Below are 23,496 nucleotides of genomic sequence, written 5' to 3'. Positions count from 1 at the left end.
TGACACAAGGTCTAGTAAGATTGTCATTTTGGCCTCCCTTGTTTCCCCCTTCTTGTCTTGTCGTGCATAGAAACACTTGTTTACAGGCACATTATATATGCCACATTATATCATATCAGTGATTGCCTGACCCTGCCTGACCATTGTATTGGCACATGTCAGGTATACGGCTCGGTTGTTAGTCCGTTTTCTCTCATAGTGAGCTGTCCATGGGAAAGTGTTTGTGATGGGAAAGGGGCGGGGTTGAGTTCCTGGTAGGATGGGGGGAAGGTGTTACAGGAATGGGGATACTGTGTCTCGCCATCCGGTGTCCCACTTCCGCTCCACAAGGACCCCTCACCCAGGTGATCCTCCCGGATTGGTAAACCCCCAGGAACTAGATTGAAAAGCGATGGCTGTGTCCTGGCCATCTGGATGACAGATACCCAGGGTCTAGCGGGTGAGACAAACTTCAGGTTTCTCGCAAAAGATACTGTTTGGATGCCTTCTTTTTCCCATTCCAACCCTGTGCCCTGGGCAAATCATATAACTTCCCTCAAGTCTCCCACTGCTCCCTGCTACTCTAACACCCTATTTACCCTGTTCAGCACTCTGCTACTTCTAGAAGGTAGGCGAGCTCTCTATAAAAACTCAGAATAAAATGGAACATAAAACGAAGACTAATGAAGTGCAGGTTTGAAAACTGTGAGACAGCCACGTGATACAGTTGCATTTTAATAATTTTATTGTGACCAATTAAGTAGATGCTCTTGTGAAGAGTCACTACATGCATTATTTTACTATACGGACAATCCATTCACAGTCAAACCTGACCAGCAAATGTTGTTCATTGGATTGTTTCGTTGTCAGACAGCAGGCTTTGATAGTATTACATTGTGTGTTACATTTAAATACTCTTAAACTATGTTATCTAGCAGTTTTCAGATGGTTTTCTTTTAATACAATTATTTGTCTAGTGCAAAATACATGATTATTTTTGATTGTCTCGTACGTCTGCTACTAATCATGAAAGTGCTTTCTTCGATTAATTAGAAGCGCAACTAAGCAGGGGTCTTAAGAAATCCAGCTCTTTGGATTAGTGTCACGTGCAAGTGTAATCCTCCATACAGTCTGTGCGCCCATGGAAATATTCCATCACTGAGGGCTGCCAGAAGGGATGGGATTTAGTCAAGCAGGTCTGCAGACATCGTGACGTGTGAAGAAGCAGATTCGAGCCACTCTTCCAGAAACATTGAAAACCTTGACTTCCGGGCCAAGCTGTCATGGAGGTCAATACGCCTGCAACTAACAATCTCTCTGTGGGGGAACAGCCGGGGAAGGTCTTAATGCCAAGAGTTGGTTACACCATACTGGCAGTCATAATGGCCATATGTGTCACCGCGTCTGTCATTCTGAACACAACAGTCATCGCAGTGACTCTGAAATATAAACAGCTCCGGCAACCAATCAACTACTCGCTGGTAAATCTGGCTATAGCGGATCTTGGCGTGGCAGTGCTGGGAGGAGGCCTGACAGTAGAAACCAATGCTGTCGGCTATTTTAACTTGGGCAGGACTGGGTGTGTCATTGAGGGATTTGCTGTGGCGTTCTTTGGTAAGTACAACTGTAAAATATTATTGACAGTCAGGCACCAACCCTGAGATATCGCAACCTTTTTGATCTGTATTCAGGCGTTTTTTCTGCACTTTGGTCAATCAGAAACGGTGGATTCTAGCCTCTCGCCACAGTAAAAGGCTGCGATCTATTCGTTTGCTTTGTTCTTCTCGCAGCTTGCAGACGCCTAGCCAATCAGCAAGCTTGGCATGGATGCTCTTACTACCTGTACAAGGCTCCATTGTGTACACACTGCACACTGTGTAAGGGAATATGGACAAACTCTGTCATAGGAAACCCCAGAGGCTGCCCTTAATAGCGTTAGAGCCCTCACCATCGTGCTGTATTGAGTGCTAGGTGACCTTTGACATTTCTAGAGGCCCTCGCCTTCGGCTCAGGACCACTCGCTTAGCTTGGTGATGACCTACAACGCAATACAGCCAGCCCCTCTGGTGTGGCCTCTTATGCTTCAAAAGAAACGTGTCAAATTGACATTTTAAAATGTAAATTACCATATTCAAATGTCATTCATGTGTTGCAAATTAAACTGTGTCCATGGCACTGTAAAACTAATACCAAACAAAAAAAAATAAGAACTGACATCCTTTAGGCCGTATACTGCCAGAGCTCAAACTCTACTATTTATGGGAGGAAGGATAGTTCAGGGCAACGTGTTTGTCTTGGAAACAAGGCAACCCAGCACAACACATGCTTAGAAATCACACATGCGGATACCATGCTTAGAAATCACTCACTGTTATTAAGGGCTTTATAAAAGAATAATGATAGTGTAATCCCACTATAAAGCGCTTTTTCTCATTAAAATGCACATTTTGCACTGCCTCCTCAAGATCTGAAAAAACTTGCCCAACTCAAAGATGTCTGCCTCGATGGTGGCTATTCTGTCTTGGTGGTACTATTCTGCTGGTGGTTGAAATGCTTTATTGGGAACTCAGGGCCAATCAAAGAGAGCGAGGTTAAGTTGAGTTATGTAGGATACTAATTCCTTTCAATGAAACGTATGTGTTTTACGGCTATTTCTAGCATGTCAAATGCAGGCTTTTGGAAGTATTACAAACTTATATGACTGAGTATTTTACATAATTACACCATTGTGCTTTAAATGATAAAAGTTGGCCCATAACATGCCAGTTCAGTGCTACATTAACAGAGTCACGGGTATGTTTTAACCGTGTTGAAATATGCATTTTTGCACGGATGGTGATAGTGGGGAAAAATCAAAACAAGTGGTCAGGTGGCCCCTATTGATTTTGTGTGTGTTTTCCTAAATGTGTTTTCACACGGTTACAGTCAGTTCATGATCCTAAGCACCCATGGCATTAGATGTACTTTAGAACAAATAAGAAGTGAAGATAAGAATTGAAGATATGGCAAAATGAACACACGGAGGGCCTGACCCACGGAGCGTTTTCCCATGGGACAAAACGCTTCTGTGAATCAGGCCCTAAATGGAGATGCTACAGCAGAAATCAAGGAGATGCAGCATTTTAGAAAAAGGGGACAGGCATGGAACAAAACACTACAACAAATAGTTCCATGTTACATTGCTTAGGGGAATTCATCAAGGTGCTATAATTCCACATATTCATTCTCCATAGTTTGCTCTTGTTGTCCCTCGTTCTTTCAAGTCTATGAGCCTGATTTACAAACGTGTTTTTCAATGGGAAATCCTCATTGAAAAAGCTTTGTAAATCAGGCCCACTTTGTCCATTCCATAGCTGTGTATGAGGCTCATTTTATAAGTTCCCCTAATTTGATGGCGGGGACCTTTACACTTCAGTATAGACAAGCACCCGCCATCAAATATTCCTCATTTAAAGTAAACACTGCCTGCCATGTACGCATGGTAGGCAGCATTTACAATCGATTCCCATGGAGTCTTCCATAGGAATCTCCAGCATTTGCACCTGCATGAAAGGTCATGGCTGGCGTATTTGTATGGAGGAGAGAAAGGGAAGTTGCATCCCACCCCTCCTCTCTGCCATACCTAAGAATGAAAATGGGCGTGATGTGAATGGAAGGCGTAAAAAAAGCAAGGCTTTCACATCTTTCATTTATGTTACGTCCCCGTCAAAATGAGCTCCAATTTGTCTGGCAGTTTGCAGCAAAATCTCGGTACAAAAGAAGTCCTTCCAGTATAACGGTATGGATGTGTTGAGAACGGTGCGAGTGGTCACACAATTGTTTGTTAGTTGTTTGCAAAGTAAATGACAATGTGATTTTATGTTCCATATTTTATTTGTAAAACTAATTCTTCAAGAAATAAACCTCGTAACGGTCCAGTCACAAAGTTAAAAAGGAGCAGTGATGCCCTTTTTCGAGGTCCCTTTAAATACCCCCACATAGGTGTTTTAGCTATTAGCATCTAGAGCATGTGAGCCAAAGTGGCCATGGAATTCTGATTAAGGAAATTGGCTCTGCGCAGACTATGCATGTCTAATTCCATTAAGAAATCGACAAAAAAGCTGATAGGGACATGGTTACTAGAATCCCTGTGAGTCTCTTTCCTAGGTTCATGGTGGTCGGCAGGGAGAGACAGGGAGGTGAGGGAGAAGATGGGTGTTTGTAGGAAAGTTGGGCTGTGGTTGTGGGGTTGTATGGTCCAGCAGTGATGGTGAGTGTAGGCTAAAAAAACATTAGCAAACTGCTGGAGAGAGGTGCTTCACTGGCATGGAACCTAGACTTTCACTGTATAATAAAGTCTGCGATCCTGAATATCTGATTGGCTGATGCCTCATCAGCATGTGCTTCTAAATATTACAGACGTGCATAATGTTAACTATGACCCTTGAAATCAGCATACTAGGACAACCTACTTCTACAGAAGTAAGGATTCAGTTTGCACCTTAGTACAGTCTTCTATTGACCATTCTGCCATTTTAAAAGCCCTCCCTGAGTGGTGTTTCTGGCTCAGAAAGAGCAATTATATGGGATCTTTCTAAGGAGGATGGTGCTTATTAAACAGTAACGTCTTTGAGCTCACTGGAACTTGTTATGAGTGTTGATGTTCTAGTCTTGCTCCATATACTGAACAGTGGTTCTGTCTCATCTGTAAAATGAGGGCAGATTGGATATGATAATAAACAAATTTCCTCTCAATGTTGACGGATAGGGATGTTTATTAGCCCTGATCGATTTTTCTCCTATGCGTATACACTTTTAAATCTGTCACCATCCAGAAATCCTCTACAATTGGAATAGGGACGTTTAACACAATACTTTATGACTTTGTGCCCATGACTCTGGGATTCGTAATTTAGTCCATGGAGTGTGCAGATTAGACATGTGGCCGATTACGACTATGTTAGCGAAATAAGACTTAATAACACGCATTGTCAATGCCAACAGTTTTTGGTTTTGTTTAGGCATGGGAAAGGCATTTGCCAGGCACTGTCACATTGGTTGTAGGATATATTTATAGGGGCAACAATTAATGCAAGAAGTTCATTCCCCCACCAACCAAGAGCGCCACACCAATTGAGCAATGACTTAGATTCTTAACTAATTCTGTATTTGAAACATATAACACTCTTCTGCTCCCTCAACCCTTTTTGAAATAAGCAAGCCAAGAACCAGGCCGAGGTGCAGAACAAAATATATATATTTTTTCCTTTAATCAATAGAGCAAATCCTTATCAACACATAATTAACAAGAGGCACGCCACTCCACTGTGTGGCACAAAACCTTTCCTTCCTGTCAAAATTTCACATCACACACAAGCAGAAAATCCCATTTGAAAGCACAGTTCATCTTTGGTAAAAAAAAACATCACAGAATCTCTAATACAACAACGTGCATAGTTTGCATTCAGACCTCGCCTCCCCTCCCCCCAACAAATTAATCGCTTGTAAAAAGAAACACAGGTCTAGAGACTCCTTCAGATGACTGGGTCACTCACAAGAACACCCCTAATATATGAAAAATCCACGCAGCTCCCTAGAACAGGACAAGATAATTGTGCTTTACAATATAATTTGCATGTGGTTAAACTTGAATTAAAATGTAGAGCTTCTGTGTTGAGCAAGAGCAATAAACATGCATAGCGCTCTGTATTTCTGACCTCCCTGCGCACTTTTAATTTCTAGCGATGTTCTAGCACAACAAACTTTTAATAACATACTCTTCTCAACAGATGATGAAAACCTTTGTTTTGCCACCAATCAGTGCGAATATCCCCCTTTAATTTGGAGTTCCTTACTCACTTTTTGTAGAGAGAGAGAGAGAGTGCTTTTAAATCAGTTATTTTGTTTGCACTTAACATTGGAGACACTTTCTGCACAGACCCAGAGATTCAGTTTACCATTTGGGCCCCCTCTGCTTGAATGCAGGGTTCAAGGAATGTTGAACAGTTGGGATTTTCGTTTTTAAATGCACTCCTCCCCTTTAGCAGATCTTTGGGGTTGGCAAAAGTGCAATAGGTGATCCTCTTTTACTTTAAAGACTATTATGGGCCTCATTACGACTCAGGCGGTAAGGGGTTTACGGCGGCGTAAACAGCGCCGACCCTTACCGCCTGAGTACGAGGTCCCTTAGCGCCATGGCGGATTTAACACCTGCTTTTAGCAGGTGTTAAAATCCATGGCGCTAAGGGACCATGGAGTTAATTACGCCACCGTAATTTACGGTGGCGTAATTAACGCCTTCCCCACTCCCATTATGCCCTATGGGGCAAAAATGGGAATGGGGAAGGGTAAATGGGGATTGGGGACTTACCGTCCCGCCAACCTCGGAATGGGCGGTAAGTCCGCCAACCACCATGGCGTAAACGTAGTTTACGCCATGGTGGTAAAGTCACGGCCCAGGCGGTAACTTACCGCCTGGGTCGTAATGAGGCCCTATATCATTATTCACACTTGGAAAGATGTTAAAGATTTTGGATTCCTCAGGATCTCCCCAGTGTCCGTATGTGGAAATAAATATTTAATGACTCATTAATAAGAAACGCTAGGTATCTACTTCTGTATGCTCACCCCAATAATAGGAGGAAGATATTAATTCATACAGATCCCCACCAATGGTTGGTTCTGTTGGACACATTTACTCACTGTGAATCTCCCTGGGTGTGTGCACAGGAGAAGTCAGCAGGCATCCTGGGCCATCTCATTAGATGCAATGGGACCTGGTTATGGATGGTACTCTAAAAGCCCTTCTCCTCTGGTTATGGGTGGCCACAGTCTCAATCCTTCTATCTTCCTCTTATGATGAATGGCCCAGCCCTTCTCCTGGTTCTGTCCAGATTTTAGTTACACCTTCCTTATGGCCTTTTTGTCTAAATCAGTTGATCAATCTATCCCCTTTTCCCATTGTGCGTCTAGTTTTAAAATCTCCTTACCACACCCCAAAAATGTGTAAATTATGAGGTGCTGGTTCATTGTCTGTTACACCTGATTGGGCATCCCTAGTTCTTCCCCTGACAGCTAACCCTTTCCCTTTTATTGGTCCATAGGTCATTTCTGGGAGTTTTTGCTCCACCCATTTGAAATTGCATTTTCTGAACAAATCGGATCTGAATAAAAAAATCTCCAACATGACACTTTTCTTTAATTTACAGATAAGGGTTGCAATCCATATATTTCTAAGATGGTCTGATCAATCCGGTCGCAATGAACTGCTTCTGATATTGCCACGTGGTTGCATGTGCGAAAGGCCGATTTTTGTGATTTCCCATGAACAGACTTTAAAATTTTGATATTTTCGCAGTAATGTTCCCCAGTTTATGAGAAAAATATGATTCCTCATATAATCCTATGAGACCATTTAATTTAATACTAATGTATGTAAATGTGTCCTATGTAAAGCACTTTAGATTAAAGCGATATATATAAAAAACAAATTATTATTATATAATTATCAATCAATCAATACGTTTATTCGGAAACAGATTTTCCATAAACAACAGATACAAGATAAAATACAATAGTACAAAAATTCATGACACAAAAATAAAAAGACATTGGGCCTCATTACGAGGTAGGAGGTAGCCATGGCGCTATTAGCGCCATGGCTACCCCCCTTACCGAATTCCGGGTCCGTGTTCCCGGAATGGGGATTTACCATGTCATTCCGACCTTTGCGGGACCGGTAAGTCCCCATTCCGGGAACCATTCCCCATTCCCATTTGAGCCCCCATAGGGCTCAATGGGAAGGGGGAAGGCGGCAATAACGGTACCGTAAATTACGGTACCTTTATTGACCCCGGTGTCCCTTTGCAGGTCGCGTCCTGAACGCCTGCTAAAAGCAGACATTAAGGAAGGACCTGCAAAGGGAACTCGTAGTAGGGTGCAAAGGGATTACCGGCACCGGTGTCATTACCGGTGCCCGGTATCCCTTTGCGCTCTACTTGTAATGAGGCCCATTGCATAGGATAAAAAAATTAAAAAGTGCCTATGTGTGCACCAATTAATATCGACCAGAGAGGCGACCAGAATAGTCATTAGATTATCATTGTTCAATCTGATTTGGAGAAATAATTTTAGTTCTCCTGTGCCAGGCCTTTCTCATATAGTCCTCCGAGCCCCAGGCCACAGGCAGCATGGCCGCTGAAAGTAAATAGCATAGGGCAGGCCTAGCTTGAAACCTTCCTGTGGACCTCAGTAAAGGCAAAAGTGTCTTCCTCCTTAGATACATGTATGTGAGACAAAAGAGCACAAAATGCAAAAGGTCCTCCACAGGGCACTGTAATTATATGCATATCATTAATTCAATAAAACCGCACATTCTGTTCCCAGCCCTGTAGGCATCTGATTTTTTGTTGACCTGGCCAGCAATAAAACCATTTACACACTTTCAACGGTGAGACCTCAGCATGTGTTTCCTTATCTACTTGAACAGAGGGGTGTAACTCGGCCCCCCCGACTCATGTGACATTCTATGGTGTCTGTCAACTGTCAGTCAGCTCAAAACTTCACCACAAAATTAATTGAATTTAGAGTACTTTACAGAGTTTAAACATCCATGTGTTGCATCTTTATTTACTCAGTGTTGGTCATTTCACCCCAAGCTCTGCCTCCTTCCTGGCGGCTCTGTTGAGCTTCAAAGAGTTTCCAGATAGAGAGGTGAAGGGGTGTTTGACTGTTGTGGTCTGAAGGGGTCGGGGAGCGGAAGGTTTCTTTGGGTGTTCCAGCACAGGATGAAGACAGTCTTTGTGCACAGGGTAAAGACAGTCCTTGTGAAAAGAAACTACTGCTGTACATTTCTGCATTTTTCTTTGTTTACATGAGACCTGCTTTAAAATGTTACATCACATCATATGTGTTGCTTTATCTCCATGCCATCAATGTCCATCATTGCCTTATAATATATATTTGGATTACTCTGGCAATGGAGTTTCATCTTCAGTGTACATGTTCAGTGTGCAATGCTGCAGAGAACACAGATTTCTCCATGGAAGCTCTCTGTTTTATCAAATCTACACTTTATTGCACCTGTCACCTGAAGTGGAAGGTATTCCTCATTTCTTTTGGTCTTGACAGTTAAACACATGGCACACTTTATTTTTATTTTCATTTTTCTTTAGACCATATTGGGACATTTAGCAATTGAGAGGTCAATGATGGACTTTTGGTTTGACACCCTGCAGTGCTCTTCCTGTATTCATGTACCTTTGGGCTTACTTAGCCAGCTGCAGTGAATTTGTATCCTGGTACTGAAAAGTTATTTATTTTGCATTTTTAAATACCACAATATTTGTCAAAATACCCCACATGCCCCCCACCCCCCACTGCTCTTTATCTCACGTTTGAATAACTGTGAAAGGATTGGGAAGAATCTGTTCTTTCTTATTTATTTATTTATTTATTTTTCCCTGGAGAACCGCATCTCAAGTTCTCTGATGGGGAAAGGTTCCTTCGCCATTCTTCATCCAAGAGTCAGTGACCTGGTTTACACTTCCTCTTTTGCCTTTACGGGGTATGGAAGAGACCTCCTTCCTGGATACCCTTTTTTTCTTTCCCTTTTCCAGTTTCCAGGGTCCTCTTTGGACTTCTCTTCATCTGGTTCCCAGGCTGGAATGAATTCGCACTAGTTTTGTAAAGAGAGGGGTAAAAAGAATTGTTAAGGATTCATGGTTAAACATTATTTCCACAGATAACATTGCATGTAATTGGAGACACATTTTCTTTTCTAAAAGTTACAATAAAACCTTTGTTAAATTTCCTTCCAACATTTCAGATGAACTTTTAATTTAACTACTCACTGGTTATATATTTTAGTTTCCATCTTGAGGTTTTGACTTCACCTTTCATTCCTCAAATGGTTCCTTGGCTCTACCTTCTGTGTGCTCCTCAGTCCCTCTTAAAGCTTTTCTGGGATGACAGCTTTTTAACAGATTGACATGGACCCACTTCTCGTGCATCTGTTCTCCTTCAGGGATGCAGACCTCATAGGCAGCAGGAAATAATTTATCCAAAATCTCAAAACTGATGCACTACAACGGAACGAATTCCCATTCCTTCGTTTGATTCCTCTGAAAATTATAGAGATAGACCTTGTCACCTCCTTTTTTATAGTCTTCAAGTCATACTATGATTTCATCCCTTCAGCCAAACTTTATAAATTGCACTGCGCATAGGAAAAAGCATGCTGGAGGTGCTTTCTCAGGTTCTGAAAATACTCATGAGTAGTGGCTGCATTAATCAGTGTCTGCTCCTGAGTTGCATAGAGTAGATGCTGAGATAACTCAATACTTTGTCGGGTCATCCATTCAAATTGAGACATTTTGGTCACAGTAGATGGTGTAGATCTAAAATCCATTAGGACAAGCTGTAATTGAATTTCCCAACTAGGTCCAGAGTTAGCCACAAACTTCTTTAGTATGCTCACAATGGTCTTACTGTACCTCTCACCCCTTCACTTGATGCCAGGTAGTGTAAGGGATTTCAATCAGGCACACACCCAGATCTCGCCTAGCATTCAGCGCGCAATGAATCCCTTATTTATTTTTGTCTATAAGTTCAATATTCGGAATGATATACCACTCACATCACACCCATCTCAAAATACCCCCCAGGTCACAATGAACCAGGAATCAGGCTAGTTTGTAAAGATAAAAATGTATTTAATTGTTTAATATTCAAATCACACATAAGTTTAATATCTATCTATATATATATATATATATATATATATATATATATATATATATATATATATATATATGAGACAGCAATCACGAAAGGGTGACAATACACTTCAGAGAATAAGCAAAGCAATTGAATTCACTTATACTAATGCAGAATAGAAAACAGGAAAAAGAACTGTTTGTTTGTGCACAGATAGCGTTTAGGTTAATAGTTCCCCCTACAAAGTACTGAAGTACAAATGAGCAACCCTACACAAATGTGAGTAACCAGCAGGTATTCAGGAATGAAAGACAGGGTCTAGAGTTTATAGGCAATATTCCCTCCCCAAACAAGAGAGAAAACCGTTTTGGGCAAATGACACTTTTAAACTGACAGGTAAAATTGATTTGTAAAATAATGCAAAAAGGTGCAAAAAGGCTTAAATGTATAGAAGTTCTGAGGAAAACTACACTAAACAGGTCCTAACACACATGAGCTATAATATAAACAACAGTACACACTGTAGATCAGAATGGATGGAAGAAGCACTTTGAAATGTGAAAGCGACACGTGTAAACTTTTGAACTTTGCAAATTCGCTGTGATATTTGAGAAAAACGGGTCAAATACACTGTTCCACGATTTAGTGGTGGATGTAGCTAAGGGTCTTGGGTATCAATGAGAGTTGAAATTCCTTTTCTATCTGTAAAATTGAAGAAGTTATGGAGGTTTTAGTGAGAGGCATTTTTGCAAAATAGGCGCGAAAACGGAAACAAAAATTCGATTTTAAAAATGACAGATAGATTTTTTTATACTATATTAAGGACTATGACAAAGAGAATGCCACACTTCACAGCTACATGGCCACCGCAACCAGTCAGTGGTGGCTACTCGATTTCTGGGATTTTCTTTAGTTATTCAAAATCACCAAGGAGTTATGGTTTTGTAACACAGATGAGAAAAACAATCGGCACAAGAGAAGTCTAACAATACTATGGTTCTGAATTTAAAGATGGGATAGGTTGAGATTGGGACAATACAATGCAGATATACTATGGGTCACTGTTCTTCCTATTCATACTTACAGTCCTTTGTAATTAAATTGGAACGTCAGCTCTGGTCATTGGATTGGGCAGGTCTACCGGCAGCAGGGCACCTCTGGAGGGATTGGATCCACGACGCGGTTCTGGTCAATTTTGGACTGTGCTTCAGACTGGATTTGGAGGGCCCTTCTGGTCACTGGACATGGCAGATTACAGGATGCAAGTTTCAGCGGGCAAACCTTAAAGGTAGCAAGCCAAGCTGAACCAGAATTATTCTTTTAAGTTTTGGAGGTTTGCAATTGGGTCTAGCTAGCAAGAGTTCAGCAATGCTAAAGTCTGGATTCTGCAAAGAAATCTGGATCTTCAAAGAATTCTGGAGTCAGCTACAAGATGAAGAGTTCTGGACCAAGGTGCAGCACGGGAATCTGGATGTGTTTCTGGAAGCAGTGTGTCTTATTGTAGTGAAACTCCTATATTTATACTGTCAAATGCCATCCCCCAGTTTATGGAATGGGCAGAATTTAAAAAAACACACCCCCACGGCTGTGAGTGGCTGCAGGCACATGCTTTGTCCTGGTTGGCGGTCTGAACAGAGCTGTCATTTTATGATACGATTTAGGAAGTCCCATATTGATTTTTACCAAGACATAACTTTTGCACAAATGTACATTTCTAACATTATGTACCCAAATAAAATTGAACACCCACATTTCATATTTGATTGTCTATATACACATTCAATCCCTGTCTTTGTGCAAGCTATCTTTCTCATTCTATAGAATTTTACCAATTTTAAACATCACAGTTTGGATTAATAATGTCTAACTCGGTACATCTCTGGGCGCTTATCAGTGGCCCATGTATATACAATCTTGGGTTTGCAACATTATATTGTTCTGCTATGATAAGACTTTTTCCATAACTTTGGTTCCATAAATGGTACAAGTTTCATCAATGTCTTAAAATCAAGAGCCTGAAATTAGGTTAATGTCTACCAATTTTCAGATGTATGCCTCCTTAGGTGGCTCAGTTAAAAGAGTTCTAAACTTTTATCCCAAATAAGGATTTAACATCAAAGTTCTCCTTTGTAACCTCCCCTTGCCAGGCAGCAGCTGTCCAGTCCTTTGATCAGGGAGGTATGTCCCCTTCCTGGAGGGAAGCTCCCCTGTAGAGATCAGTTGGGCAGCTTGTCATTGCCCTTGGCTCAGACCCAGACGAAAGTCTGCTGAAGTCCCATTGTGCTGCTTGTTGTCATTATGCGGGAATCATTAGGCTTCCTGTTTTCAAGGGAGTGTCAAGCTGAGATGTCAACTTTCCCAGGACATGCACTGCCCAATCAAAATTTTGCAGTTATAATGGATTTTGACATTTTAAGGCAATTAAGCCTTTCACAGAAAACTGCTTTAAACAGGCAGATTTTGCACTTCTTCAGGAAATGGAAAACACATTTAAACTGAATTTGACAGCTAATTTCCTTAACCAGCTGTCAGGCATTGATGCCTGGATTCCTCTGACTGCCTGGAGATGTTTTGATTTCAGCTTACTTTTCCTTCCAATAATTCACTGGCAAGATGACAGAATTTAGCGCCAAAACAGCACTTTGAAGGTTGACATTGATTATAGAGCTGTATTTAAGGGTATTTTCAGATTTTTAGCCCTTCTGTGGCCTTGTGACCGGTGACACATGACAGGTGACTCCTGTTTTTACACCATCTTTGCCTGTGTGGCAGGGTGTGCAGTTCTTTGGTGGTTTATGAACCATGCGCAGTCTTGCAGATTTGGCGCACACAGGGTTATTGCCTCCATTTATAGCAGTTTTCTTTCCAAATAGTAAAGGGGTGTAGTAGAGTGCATTGGCATGGGTTGAAATATCCCACAGTAGTAAGCTATGTGGAGTTTTCTTTTTACCCCTAGAAACTCCCACGTCTTGAACATAACCTAACTGGTAAAATGGCTCGTCCTATCGGACACAAACCTTTACAGAAGGCCAAAATAAGAGAAAATGTCGTTGATCACTAGAGCAGCAGCTGTCTCCGCATTACCATTTGGGACAGGAAGACAATCTACCCACTTGGTAAATAGGCATGTTAACATCAACATGTACTTATTTAATCTAGAGGAGCAAATCACTGGCACGATGAAATCAATGTTCAAATCTGACTAACGCAGTGTAATTCCCCTTTTCTGTAGGGGAGCTTGGTTTGTGGAAGGACTTGGTTGGAATTGAGCACACACAAGACACCCCTTTATACATGTGTTGTGGTCCTGGCCCATATGTGGCCAGTATACAACTTCTTGCAACATTCCTAATGCCTTGTGAAAACCCCTATGACAGGCAGTAGCCACGTCATGGGTGTGATTCAACATTATGCTCCTGGATGAGGTAAGTAGCACCCATTAGTCACATCCAGATAGTGATCTCCTTACCAACAAACCGTCTTTAATTCAAAACATTTTGCAAAATGTCATCAGCACCCGGCAATCCTCTTTTCCAGCATAATCCAGTACCGTTAGAGGAAAGCTCACTTGGTCTTCAATGTGTTGATAGAATTTTCCGATAATAGATTCCTCTTTTTTTTCAGAAATCTGCTTCCACGGCATCTTTACTCCACTGAGCAGCTGAATGTTCACTGTTGGCACAAGTTTGGAACCTAGTAAAAGCTGTACCTTGAATTTCTCCCAGCAGGGATTCAGTATCTGTGAAGTCGCCCTATAGAGCTCCAGTTTTAGCCAAGTCACTCCCAGTCTTACCCAGACCCTCTATTTTCAAATGACCTCTTTTCCAATAGATGGATATCCCATTAAAGGTCACCATATCATCAATGGACTGGATCAGTTTTCCATGTTTTAAGAGTTTGTTGTCAGCACAAAGCATGCCTCTATTCTTCCAATTGATCAGGTGTTCCAGAAACCCATTCCTAACAAACTCATAATAAGTGATTATCACCCGTTCTTTCAGTCAGTGATGTACAGTAGTGAGCATGGCTTGATGTACGTCCATCAACTTCACCACCTGACTACTTTGAGGTCCTATTTTGTAACCAGAAGAAGGTTCAGGGGTATCATTCATCCAGGCATTCCCAATGCCAGCCGCTTGTTCCTTTTCCCAGTTATTGACAACATGGTAGGAGCACCCATCTACATAAACTGTGGTTATCCCCTGACAAGTGTCTTCTTCAGAGACATTGTGTGGAGAAGCTAGGTATGTGTTCATATTGTTTCTGGTTATTAGACTTTCATCCTCAAGACAGTTTTCTTGAGTACAATCATGCAACACCAATCCTTGCGCTATAGGACTCTTCTTGTTTTGGCCATACCTGACCTCCACAGGAAAGCCTTGCATGGACAGAATACAGGGTGTAATTCTGGAATTCGGTACATTCCCAGCCGTATTCTGTCACTTTGTAAATACTGCAAGGGTTGGTGAGGTGAGGAGTCTCTACAATGTGCTACCCCGGTATAAACAGGCAGTGGTTGTTCAATGCCCATGCTGTCACCACGAGTGACTTTTCACAATCGTTGAATTTCTCCTCCACAGACAACAAGCTTTGTTGAACTTGACATGCTTTTGATACAATACTGGTGTCAGGCATTAAGCCAAACAAGGAGCTTGAGAAAGGCCTCTTTTCAGTTGTTTAACTACCATGGATTGTTCTGGACCCCACTTCCACTTGACTTTGGCCTTTAATAAATGGGCCAAGGGCCGAGTGACCTCTGAGTAGTCTTCAATAAACTTTCAACTGTAATTAGTGAGTCCAAGAAGGCTTCTCAGTTCTCAGAGAGTGGTAGGGTCTTTTACTTTCAATAATGCTTCCACTTTCTTTGCCTAGGGGTTAAGAAGTTCACCCTGGTCTGACACCATTGTGCTTTTTGAAAGGACAGTTTTGCTCCAGATTTCTGCAAATGGGCTAGAACATAGCGATTTTCTGCAATATGGTATTCCACTGCTGGGTTCTTTGTTAGGGAGAATTCTAATGTCTGTGCTAATTCCATTCAACCTTAGAGAAGCACATCCTGTGCTACAACTACGCCGACAACACTCAACTAATTCTAAAACTCCTGAACCCAAAACCCAACTTCCGACCTGACCTGGCCTCCTGCCTCCTTAACATAGAACTCTGGATGTCCCAAAGCCACCTCTTGTTAAACCCCTCCAAAATGGACATCATGATATGTGGCAACTCAGAACTTCTTCCGCACCCGCTACCCTGGCCATCCGCCATGGGCAACTCACCGACCCCCTCCAACTCAGTGAAAAATCTTGGATGCACCCTTGACTCTGATCTAACACTCTTGCGCCAAGTCAACGTCTCAAAGTCCTGCCACTACCACCTTAAAACCCTTAGGCGCATCTTTCCATATCTCTCCTTTCCCAACAGACTCTCCGCAGTCCAATCACTCGTTATATCAAGACTGGACTACGCAAACCCCCTATACCTTTGAGTCCACGTGTACCAACTGAATAAACTCCAAAGGACACAAAATGTAGCTGCCAAATTGCTACTTGCGTTCGGCCCGAGAGACCCCATCTCCCCAGCTCTTAAGACGCTGCACTGGCTTCCAGTAGCCCAAAGGGTGACCTTCAAAACCTTATGCATCTCCCATCGAGCACTGCATAAAACCGGACCTCAATATCTTCAAGACAAGCTAAAATCCTACCACCCCTCTTGCACTCTAAGATCAAGCTCAGCCGGCCTCCTAGTCATACCTAAGACAAACTCAGTCATGTCCGGAGGGTCATCATCATCATTCTCAACCTTGGTCCCCACGCTGTGGAACTCACTCCCACCCCACATCCGCCTAACTGAGGATTTAGCGTCTTTCCGCAAACTGCTGAAAACCTGGCTCTTCCCCTAAAACCAACCGGTACCAAACTAACCCAAACAGACTCGCAGCATCTCAATGACACCAATCCAACAAACTACCTGATGCAAGAAATTGACAGCTAATAACCCGTAATATAAACTAGAAGGACAAACAGAATTAAACGAATAAAGTAGATCAAAGCAGTGAAATGGTTAATAATAGTAAATCATACGGAATCAGTAACGAGAATTAAACTCCTAAAATAGACAGAATGCATGTGGAGTGAAAGAAGTGAATGGCATGGATGAAATAATTAGAATGGATGAAACAGGTGGAACAGATGAATGCGCTGAGTGGAAGAATGCATGAATGGAAGAACAGACAACTATATTGTTCGAATAAGTATGGAAATCGAATGAATATGTAGATCGGATGAGTGTATAGAACGGATAAACATGTTCAACGGATGAGTAGGTAGAGCGGATGAGCGTGTAGCGCAGATGAGTGCGTAAATACAGAGAAGCGAGTAAAACGCAGGAATACATAAACCTGATGAATGTGCAGAACGGATGAGCGTAATCCGGATGAGTGTGTAGCACAGATGAGTATATGGAGCGGATGAGTATGTAGAGCCCACGAGTATGGATAGCGGATGAATACGGAAGTGCGGAGAGTGTGTAGATCGTCAGAGCAGATGAATATACAGACCTGGCGAATGTATAGAACGGATGAGTGTATAGAGCACATAACTGTATGGAGTGGATGAGTATATGGAACGGATGAGAGTAGGGAGCAGATGAGTGTATGGAGCGGATGAGTGTATGGAGCGGATGAGTGTACAGAGCGGATGAGTGTATGGCGCGGATGAGTGGATGGAGCGGATGAGTGGATGGCGCAGATGGGTGTATGGCGCGGATGGGTGTATGGAGCGGATGGGTGTATGGAGCGGATGGGTGTATGGAGTGGATGGGTGTATGGAGCAGATGGGTGTATGGAGTGGATGGGTGTATGGAGCGGATGGGTATATGGAACGGATGAATGTATAGAGCAGAGGAGTATATGAAGAGGATGAATATGCAGAGCAGATGACGATATAGAACAGATGAATTTAGAGATGAATATATAGAACAGTATATTACTGTTGGATGTGTGAAAAACACGAGTGCCTAAAGCGGATGAGTGCGGAGAGGGGATGGGTGCGTGGAGCGGACAAGTGCGTGGAGCGGACAAGTGTGTGGAGCGGACAAATGCATAGAGGAGATGAATGCATAGAGTGAACGAATGAGGGGGTGAGTACGTGGAGGGGGTGAGCGCGTAAAACAGGTGAATGCATAGTATGCGTGAGGGCATAAAGTGAATGAGTACCTGGAGCGAACGAGTGCTGGAGCGATCGAATGGTCTGAGTGAACTGACGTGTCGCGTAGAGCGGACGAGTACATAGAACAAACGAGCACAGATGCATCCAGTACTGATGAGTGCATAGAATGGATGAATACGTAGAGCTACTGAATGCGTAGAGTATGAGGCAGACAGGAATGAATACGTGGGGCAGACAAGAGTACATGCGTGGAGCAGACAAGAGTGCATGCGTGGAGCAGACAAGAGTGCATGCGTGGGACGGACAAGAGGGCATGCATGGTGCAGACAAGAGCGCATGCGTGGAGTGGACAAGAGCGCATGCGCGGGGCAGACTAGAGCACGCGGGGCATACATAGTATGGTTTGGAATGCAGAGAAAGTTGAAAGAGCATATAACCCATCAGATCACATCACCACGCTTACTCTCTCCTTTATATCACCACTCAACTAGAACACAGAGATACTATGACACCATTCGGTATAACTGTTCTCATACCAACATCCGCCACTTACTCCACATCATTCTAAGTAAACACTGCTGGTTTCACACCCCCAGCCAGGCGTTCTCCTCAGGCCTAACGCAGCCGCAGCCGTTCTGGATAAACCTGCCAGAACGAACACATTCTCCTGATCTCTCAACCACCACACCTACTGCTAAGAAGCAGGTTACCACATGAGCTGCACACATACCTGGTGCTCACATGCACCTTTGACTCTCTCTACTCTCTCTACTGATCTGAACTTCGGTTCCCAAGGGCGTTCAACCTACCAGCGCCTTCAGACCATACTAATGGTATATAAGGCGCTATATAAGTGCAAAATAATATAACATTAGAGACCCCCAGCTCTTTTGCTGGACTTTTTAATTTTAGCCCTGGAGTGAGTGAGCCCTTTTTCTCACTCGCTCATGTGTTTTGACGTGATTTGGATTATATGTTACCTTTATTTTTGAAATCTGATGAACTCCATAGGCATCTACTTTTTGTATCGGTGACACACAGCACCTTCAGTGCAGTGTCACAGAGAAATCTTTAGATTTATAATAAGGTTTAAATACCTTTTCTTGTGTGAATTACGTTCCCAAGAATAGAAAAGTGAAATTGACTTTACTTACCTTTTCTCTTTGTGGGTTCAGCACACACCATTTTATGTGGAGTGCTGGGGGCTACTTGGTAGCCCCTTATCCTACCTACTCATGTAACATTTGTAATGTTACCCTCACTACTTTAAATGATTGGTGGCAGTGGTTTAGTCTTCCTACCATTGTGCTTTTCTACTGCAGGCTGAATACTTAGCTGCAGTATAGCACCCATGGGTGACCATTTTGTCAAAATGGCCCCGGTCTTCTTTTTTCATCATTTTCTGTTTGTGAGGTCTTTCTTGCATTTTACTCTGTGCGGGAAGCCAGGTTTAAGCCCTTTGTTCAATTTGCCTTTGGTGGGCTTCAGTACTGAAACCTGACTCTGGCTCCAGAGTGTCTGAAAGTGCAGGAAGTGAGGGAGGTTCCCGAAACTCCCCTGTCCTTTGTCTTTAGGAAGACTCGAATGCACCCAGTCCTGATTGGACATCTGGTTGTCCTTTCTGTCTGCTGTTTGAGTGACAGCCTAAGCTGTGCATGAATGGGAGAAACCTGCTTAAAAGGCGAGGGTTTTTTGGGACTAGAGGCAGAGTCGACCACTGCGAGAAACACCTAATGAAGAAAGCGTGAACAAAGCTTGCCTCATCCTCATGGAACTTTGAATTGCCCGATGATGTCCTGATGCTTTGCTGAAACCTTTTTTTCTGATCAACAAGAGAAGCTCTGGAAGGGACAACTTCTTCCCTTGGGTTAGTGGGACCTGCAGAAGCAGGATGACCAGAGCTCGAGTTCCCTCACCAGAGTGCAGGACTCAAGGAGTGAAGGAAGCCCAACCGGTTTCCAAGATCCGTAGTGGTGCTGTTTACTGAGCGCTAAATCCGCGAAGTGCTGTGGATCCAAAAAGAGCCCATAGCTGCCACCGACCTCCAAATTGCTGCTGCAGGAGTCCTCCAGATGTCCTCAGTCTTGTCCCAACGAATGAGGCTCAGGGACCCAGGATCTGCATCGCTGCAACCAGACAGAAGCCAGCTGGACCATTCTTCTTAAAACCAGAGGTACTATTCCAACTCGAGGTATTTACCTTAGTGTCTTTTGCTTTGCTCTTCTCAGTTTTGACTTGCAGTGGTTACTTTGCTAAAGTTGAGTTCAACTCTACTTTCCACATGTGTAACAGCGTGTGACCCTACAGTGATTTTTCTTAAGAAACTCTTTAACTTTGTGCAAGACTTTGATAACTAAGAAGTGCATCAGCTCCATAGAATGTGTCCAATTGACTCTGGCCGTCCTGGCTCCCTGCAGACTCTTCGAGTTCATTTAGCTTTGACATTTTCTGTCCCTCAGAGGTGATATCTTGATTTTTAACTATTACTGCTGGGAAAGGTTTTGTCTAGACTTCATTGGAAGATTTAAGTATACTCACATGCCCTGAGAACCTGTTTAACCTTTTTCCATCCTCTAACCTTTCCTTTCTGCAAACCTCAGAATCTACAAAGTGTACTAGTGCTATATAAATGCCATTACTGTCCTAGTTAGTGAAGTCACCTCAGGGTGTAAGAAGTGTGTAAAAAGCATCTCTAAAGAGTACCTACTAGCTTTGTGTTGATTCTGGAAATGTATTAAAGTATATTTGATTGTTACCTATATTGCACTTTTTAAAGAATGCTTATTTCAAAACTGATGTTAAATAAATAAATAACTATTTATAATTAAAACCTTGAGTGTAAGTGTTACTTGACTACTTGTATTTTTGGATTTCATTGCTACAGCACTACAGCTCACATTTACCCCTCTTGAGATAAGCCTGGCTGCCCACTCACACTACCTACTTGTGTAGTACAGGCCTATCCCACAAGGTAGATTATCTAATACCAAGAGGACAAGTGTTGTGTAGTCTCCCACAGGGTTACTACATCAGTTCTTGCCTAACATTCTTAAACAATACATCATCTAAAGAGGCCAGGTTTCCTCTTTCGCCTAAGCCAGGGATGGCCTTATGAAGGAATATATTGAACTAATTTCCTGAGTTTATATATCCAAAGGGTGATTAAGTCAACTTATATTGCTGCCCCCCAAAGGCAAAGGCAAGTGTGTACTGGCCTTCCCTTCTCACGGTTACCATCCAGTAACCGTTGGTCAAATCATTGTCTGAGAACACTTTAGACCCCTGGATCTGTGCCAGCCATTGATCGATGTAGGGAAGTGGCCATCTTGACATGTGTACCAGTTGGTTTCAATTCCCTCACGTCTGCACATAGTCTCCATTGTCCATTGGATTTCAATATCCCCAGGTACTGTGTATCAGACTAATTATACCATGGGATTCATGGATGCGAGAGGTAACCGGTATTGTTTGATGAATATTGTAGCCATCTCGGGGTCCCTGGGTAAGGTGCATTAATGAATCAATGTATGTCCACAATCATATGAATCCACTGAAAAGATATCCTGGAAGTACAGGAATACCTGTTTTAGCGGCTGTCTTTGTTCCTCAGTCTCACAGGCATCAACTAGATTGATCCATTCCTCGACCATATGCCTGAAATCTGGAAAAATCTCGGGCTTGGACATCTCAGCAGTATCCTATAGTTGTGTGGAGAGATATCTTTTAATGGTGTTTACCTGGACATGAGGTTCTGTGAATTAGAGGTAGGGGTTGTTGACTCTAAATACCACATCATCCCTCCTGATGTTACAGGTTACCTCTTCCACCCTATAAAGGCATTAAGAGTACACCAAGATGTTCCCCCCATGATGGGTAAATTGGTCCTATAATTTCATTCCCTAAATCAATAGAATAGAGTTGGGCATCAACCGCCACTCCAATAGAGGTGTCTGTGCCAAAAGTGATGCTTTGAGGGTCACGGTTATCCACCAATAGTTGAATGGTTTCATTTTCTAAATCCTCTAGAAGTGTTGGATAGAAATACAACCCTTGTTGTTGGAGGTGAAAGTTTGAATTTATGTAAGTATCCTTATGTTCGAGGTGTTGTCTTTGCTTAATTTTGATGGTAATGGTGAATTGTCGCACTTGCCCTGGGATAGAAACCTCTTCTCCCACTTGGATTTCCACTGCATAAGGCAGCAGTTGAGCTGACTGAAATGCCCTCTCGAGGTTTTCAAAGCCCGTAGGGTTACCCCCTAGACATGACCATACCTTGCTGTTAATCAAATCCAGACTAATTGGGAATCGATGGAGAATGTCACTACCCAAATAAAAGTCAGAAGGGACATATAGTTTTGTTGCCAATGGACATTTTTAGCATACACCTGCTATGCAAGAAATGCATTTATTAATCATTCTAAATGATGAAATGATCTGTCCTTTTTGGAGTTGCCTGAATAATCGTTCAGTGATGAAGCATTTGCCTTTACTCAGACATACTCTGGTCGGCACTGGCGCCTCCTCATTTCTCTGAATGGGGACAAACAAGTGTTTGCCCTTTTTTGAACATCGGTCAGACTTTAAGCTGGTTTTTCGTTGTCCTATTTCAATGGACTCGGGTTTCTTCGAAATTTGGATTTGCATACAATCTCAAAGTGTTCCCTTCCAGTGTGAAGTAGCTGGAATGAAGGTTGATCTTCACTAGCTGGGAATAATTCCCATTGGAAGTTTGTTCTCCTACAGAGATAATGTTGATTTCTGGGACTTGGTGGTTCCGGAAGTGAAATGCCAATTGACCAGTATGCGCTCAATCAAATGACAGGTGCCATTCAGGCTAATACAATTTGTACTCCTCTTGCGTTTGATAGGCTGGTTAGTCTGTATCCAGAGACCTGGTTCATACAATCGATCAGAGTTGATAACTCCTGAATGAAATCATTCCCCAGTAAACAGTGAGTGCCCCCCGGAGTCACGACTATTACCGGATGTCTCAAACAATGTTGTTCAATTTTTATTTCTAGATCCGCAGTCCCTTTGACAGAAATACTGTTCCCATCAAAGTTTTGGAGTTTTCCGGAAAGTGGTATATGGGGAATGTGATGTCTCTCCCTCCTTTCTATATTCAGTCGGTCAAAAGCTTTAGATATGAGAATAGCTTGAGATCCAGTATCCACCAGAGCTGATAATTCATGCTGACCCTGTTCTTTGATCGGGGCATACAATTTGCCCTCTTTTGCCTTAAGTCTACAGAGAAAGTTTAAGTTTGTAGCCTGCTCAGTCGTCATTCTCTCAATGTTGAATTTCATTGCTGTCTTATCTTGGGCGGTTTCCTTGGAGTCCTCACCCCATTTAAGATCCAGTGTTTGGGAATGGGAATCTGAGGGAATAAGCTTGCATTTGGAAATGAAATTGGTAGTAGAGGGATTTTCTTTCTCCCCAGACTCTTTGCTGTCCCTTTGTATCTGAAGACAGATCTCAGAACCCGTTAGTGGGGAGGATACCACTATGGTCTTGGGATTACCTGAATTGCATAGTCAGTGCTTAGGAATTTCCCTCTCTGTGTCTGTCTCCATATCTACACTTGAGACCCATTTTTCTTTGGGAGGGATTCCCTCATTCCTGAAAAAGAAAATTTCCTTACCAGAATCCTCCGGGG

General features: G+C 42.6%; 1 protein-coding gene across 1 annotated transcript in view; it reads left to right on the top strand.

Annotated features, from left to right (window-relative positions):
- The first annotated feature begins 1,127 nt into the window (after positions 1-1,127).
- LOC138566408 (parapinopsin-like) overlaps positions 1,128-23,496 on the top strand; it is a 219,484-nt gene continuing 197,115 nt past the window's right edge. Inside the window, exon 1 of the mRNA XM_069643638.1 lies at positions 1,128-1,593. Within this exon, the coding sequence (XP_069499739.1) occupies positions 1,263-1,593 (331 nt within the window). The 5' untranslated portion in view covers positions 1,128-1,262. The remainder of the gene's footprint in view (positions 1,594-23,496) is intronic.

Source organism: Ambystoma mexicanum, chromosome 2p (genome assembly GCF_040938575.1).
Source record: "Ambystoma mexicanum isolate Mex_15411 chromosome 2p, UKY_AmexF1_1, whole genome shotgun sequence".
Taxonomy (NCBI): Eukaryota; Metazoa; Chordata; class Amphibia; order Caudata; family Ambystomatidae; genus Ambystoma; species Ambystoma mexicanum.
This window is presented reverse-complemented; position numbering and strand designations above follow the sequence as displayed.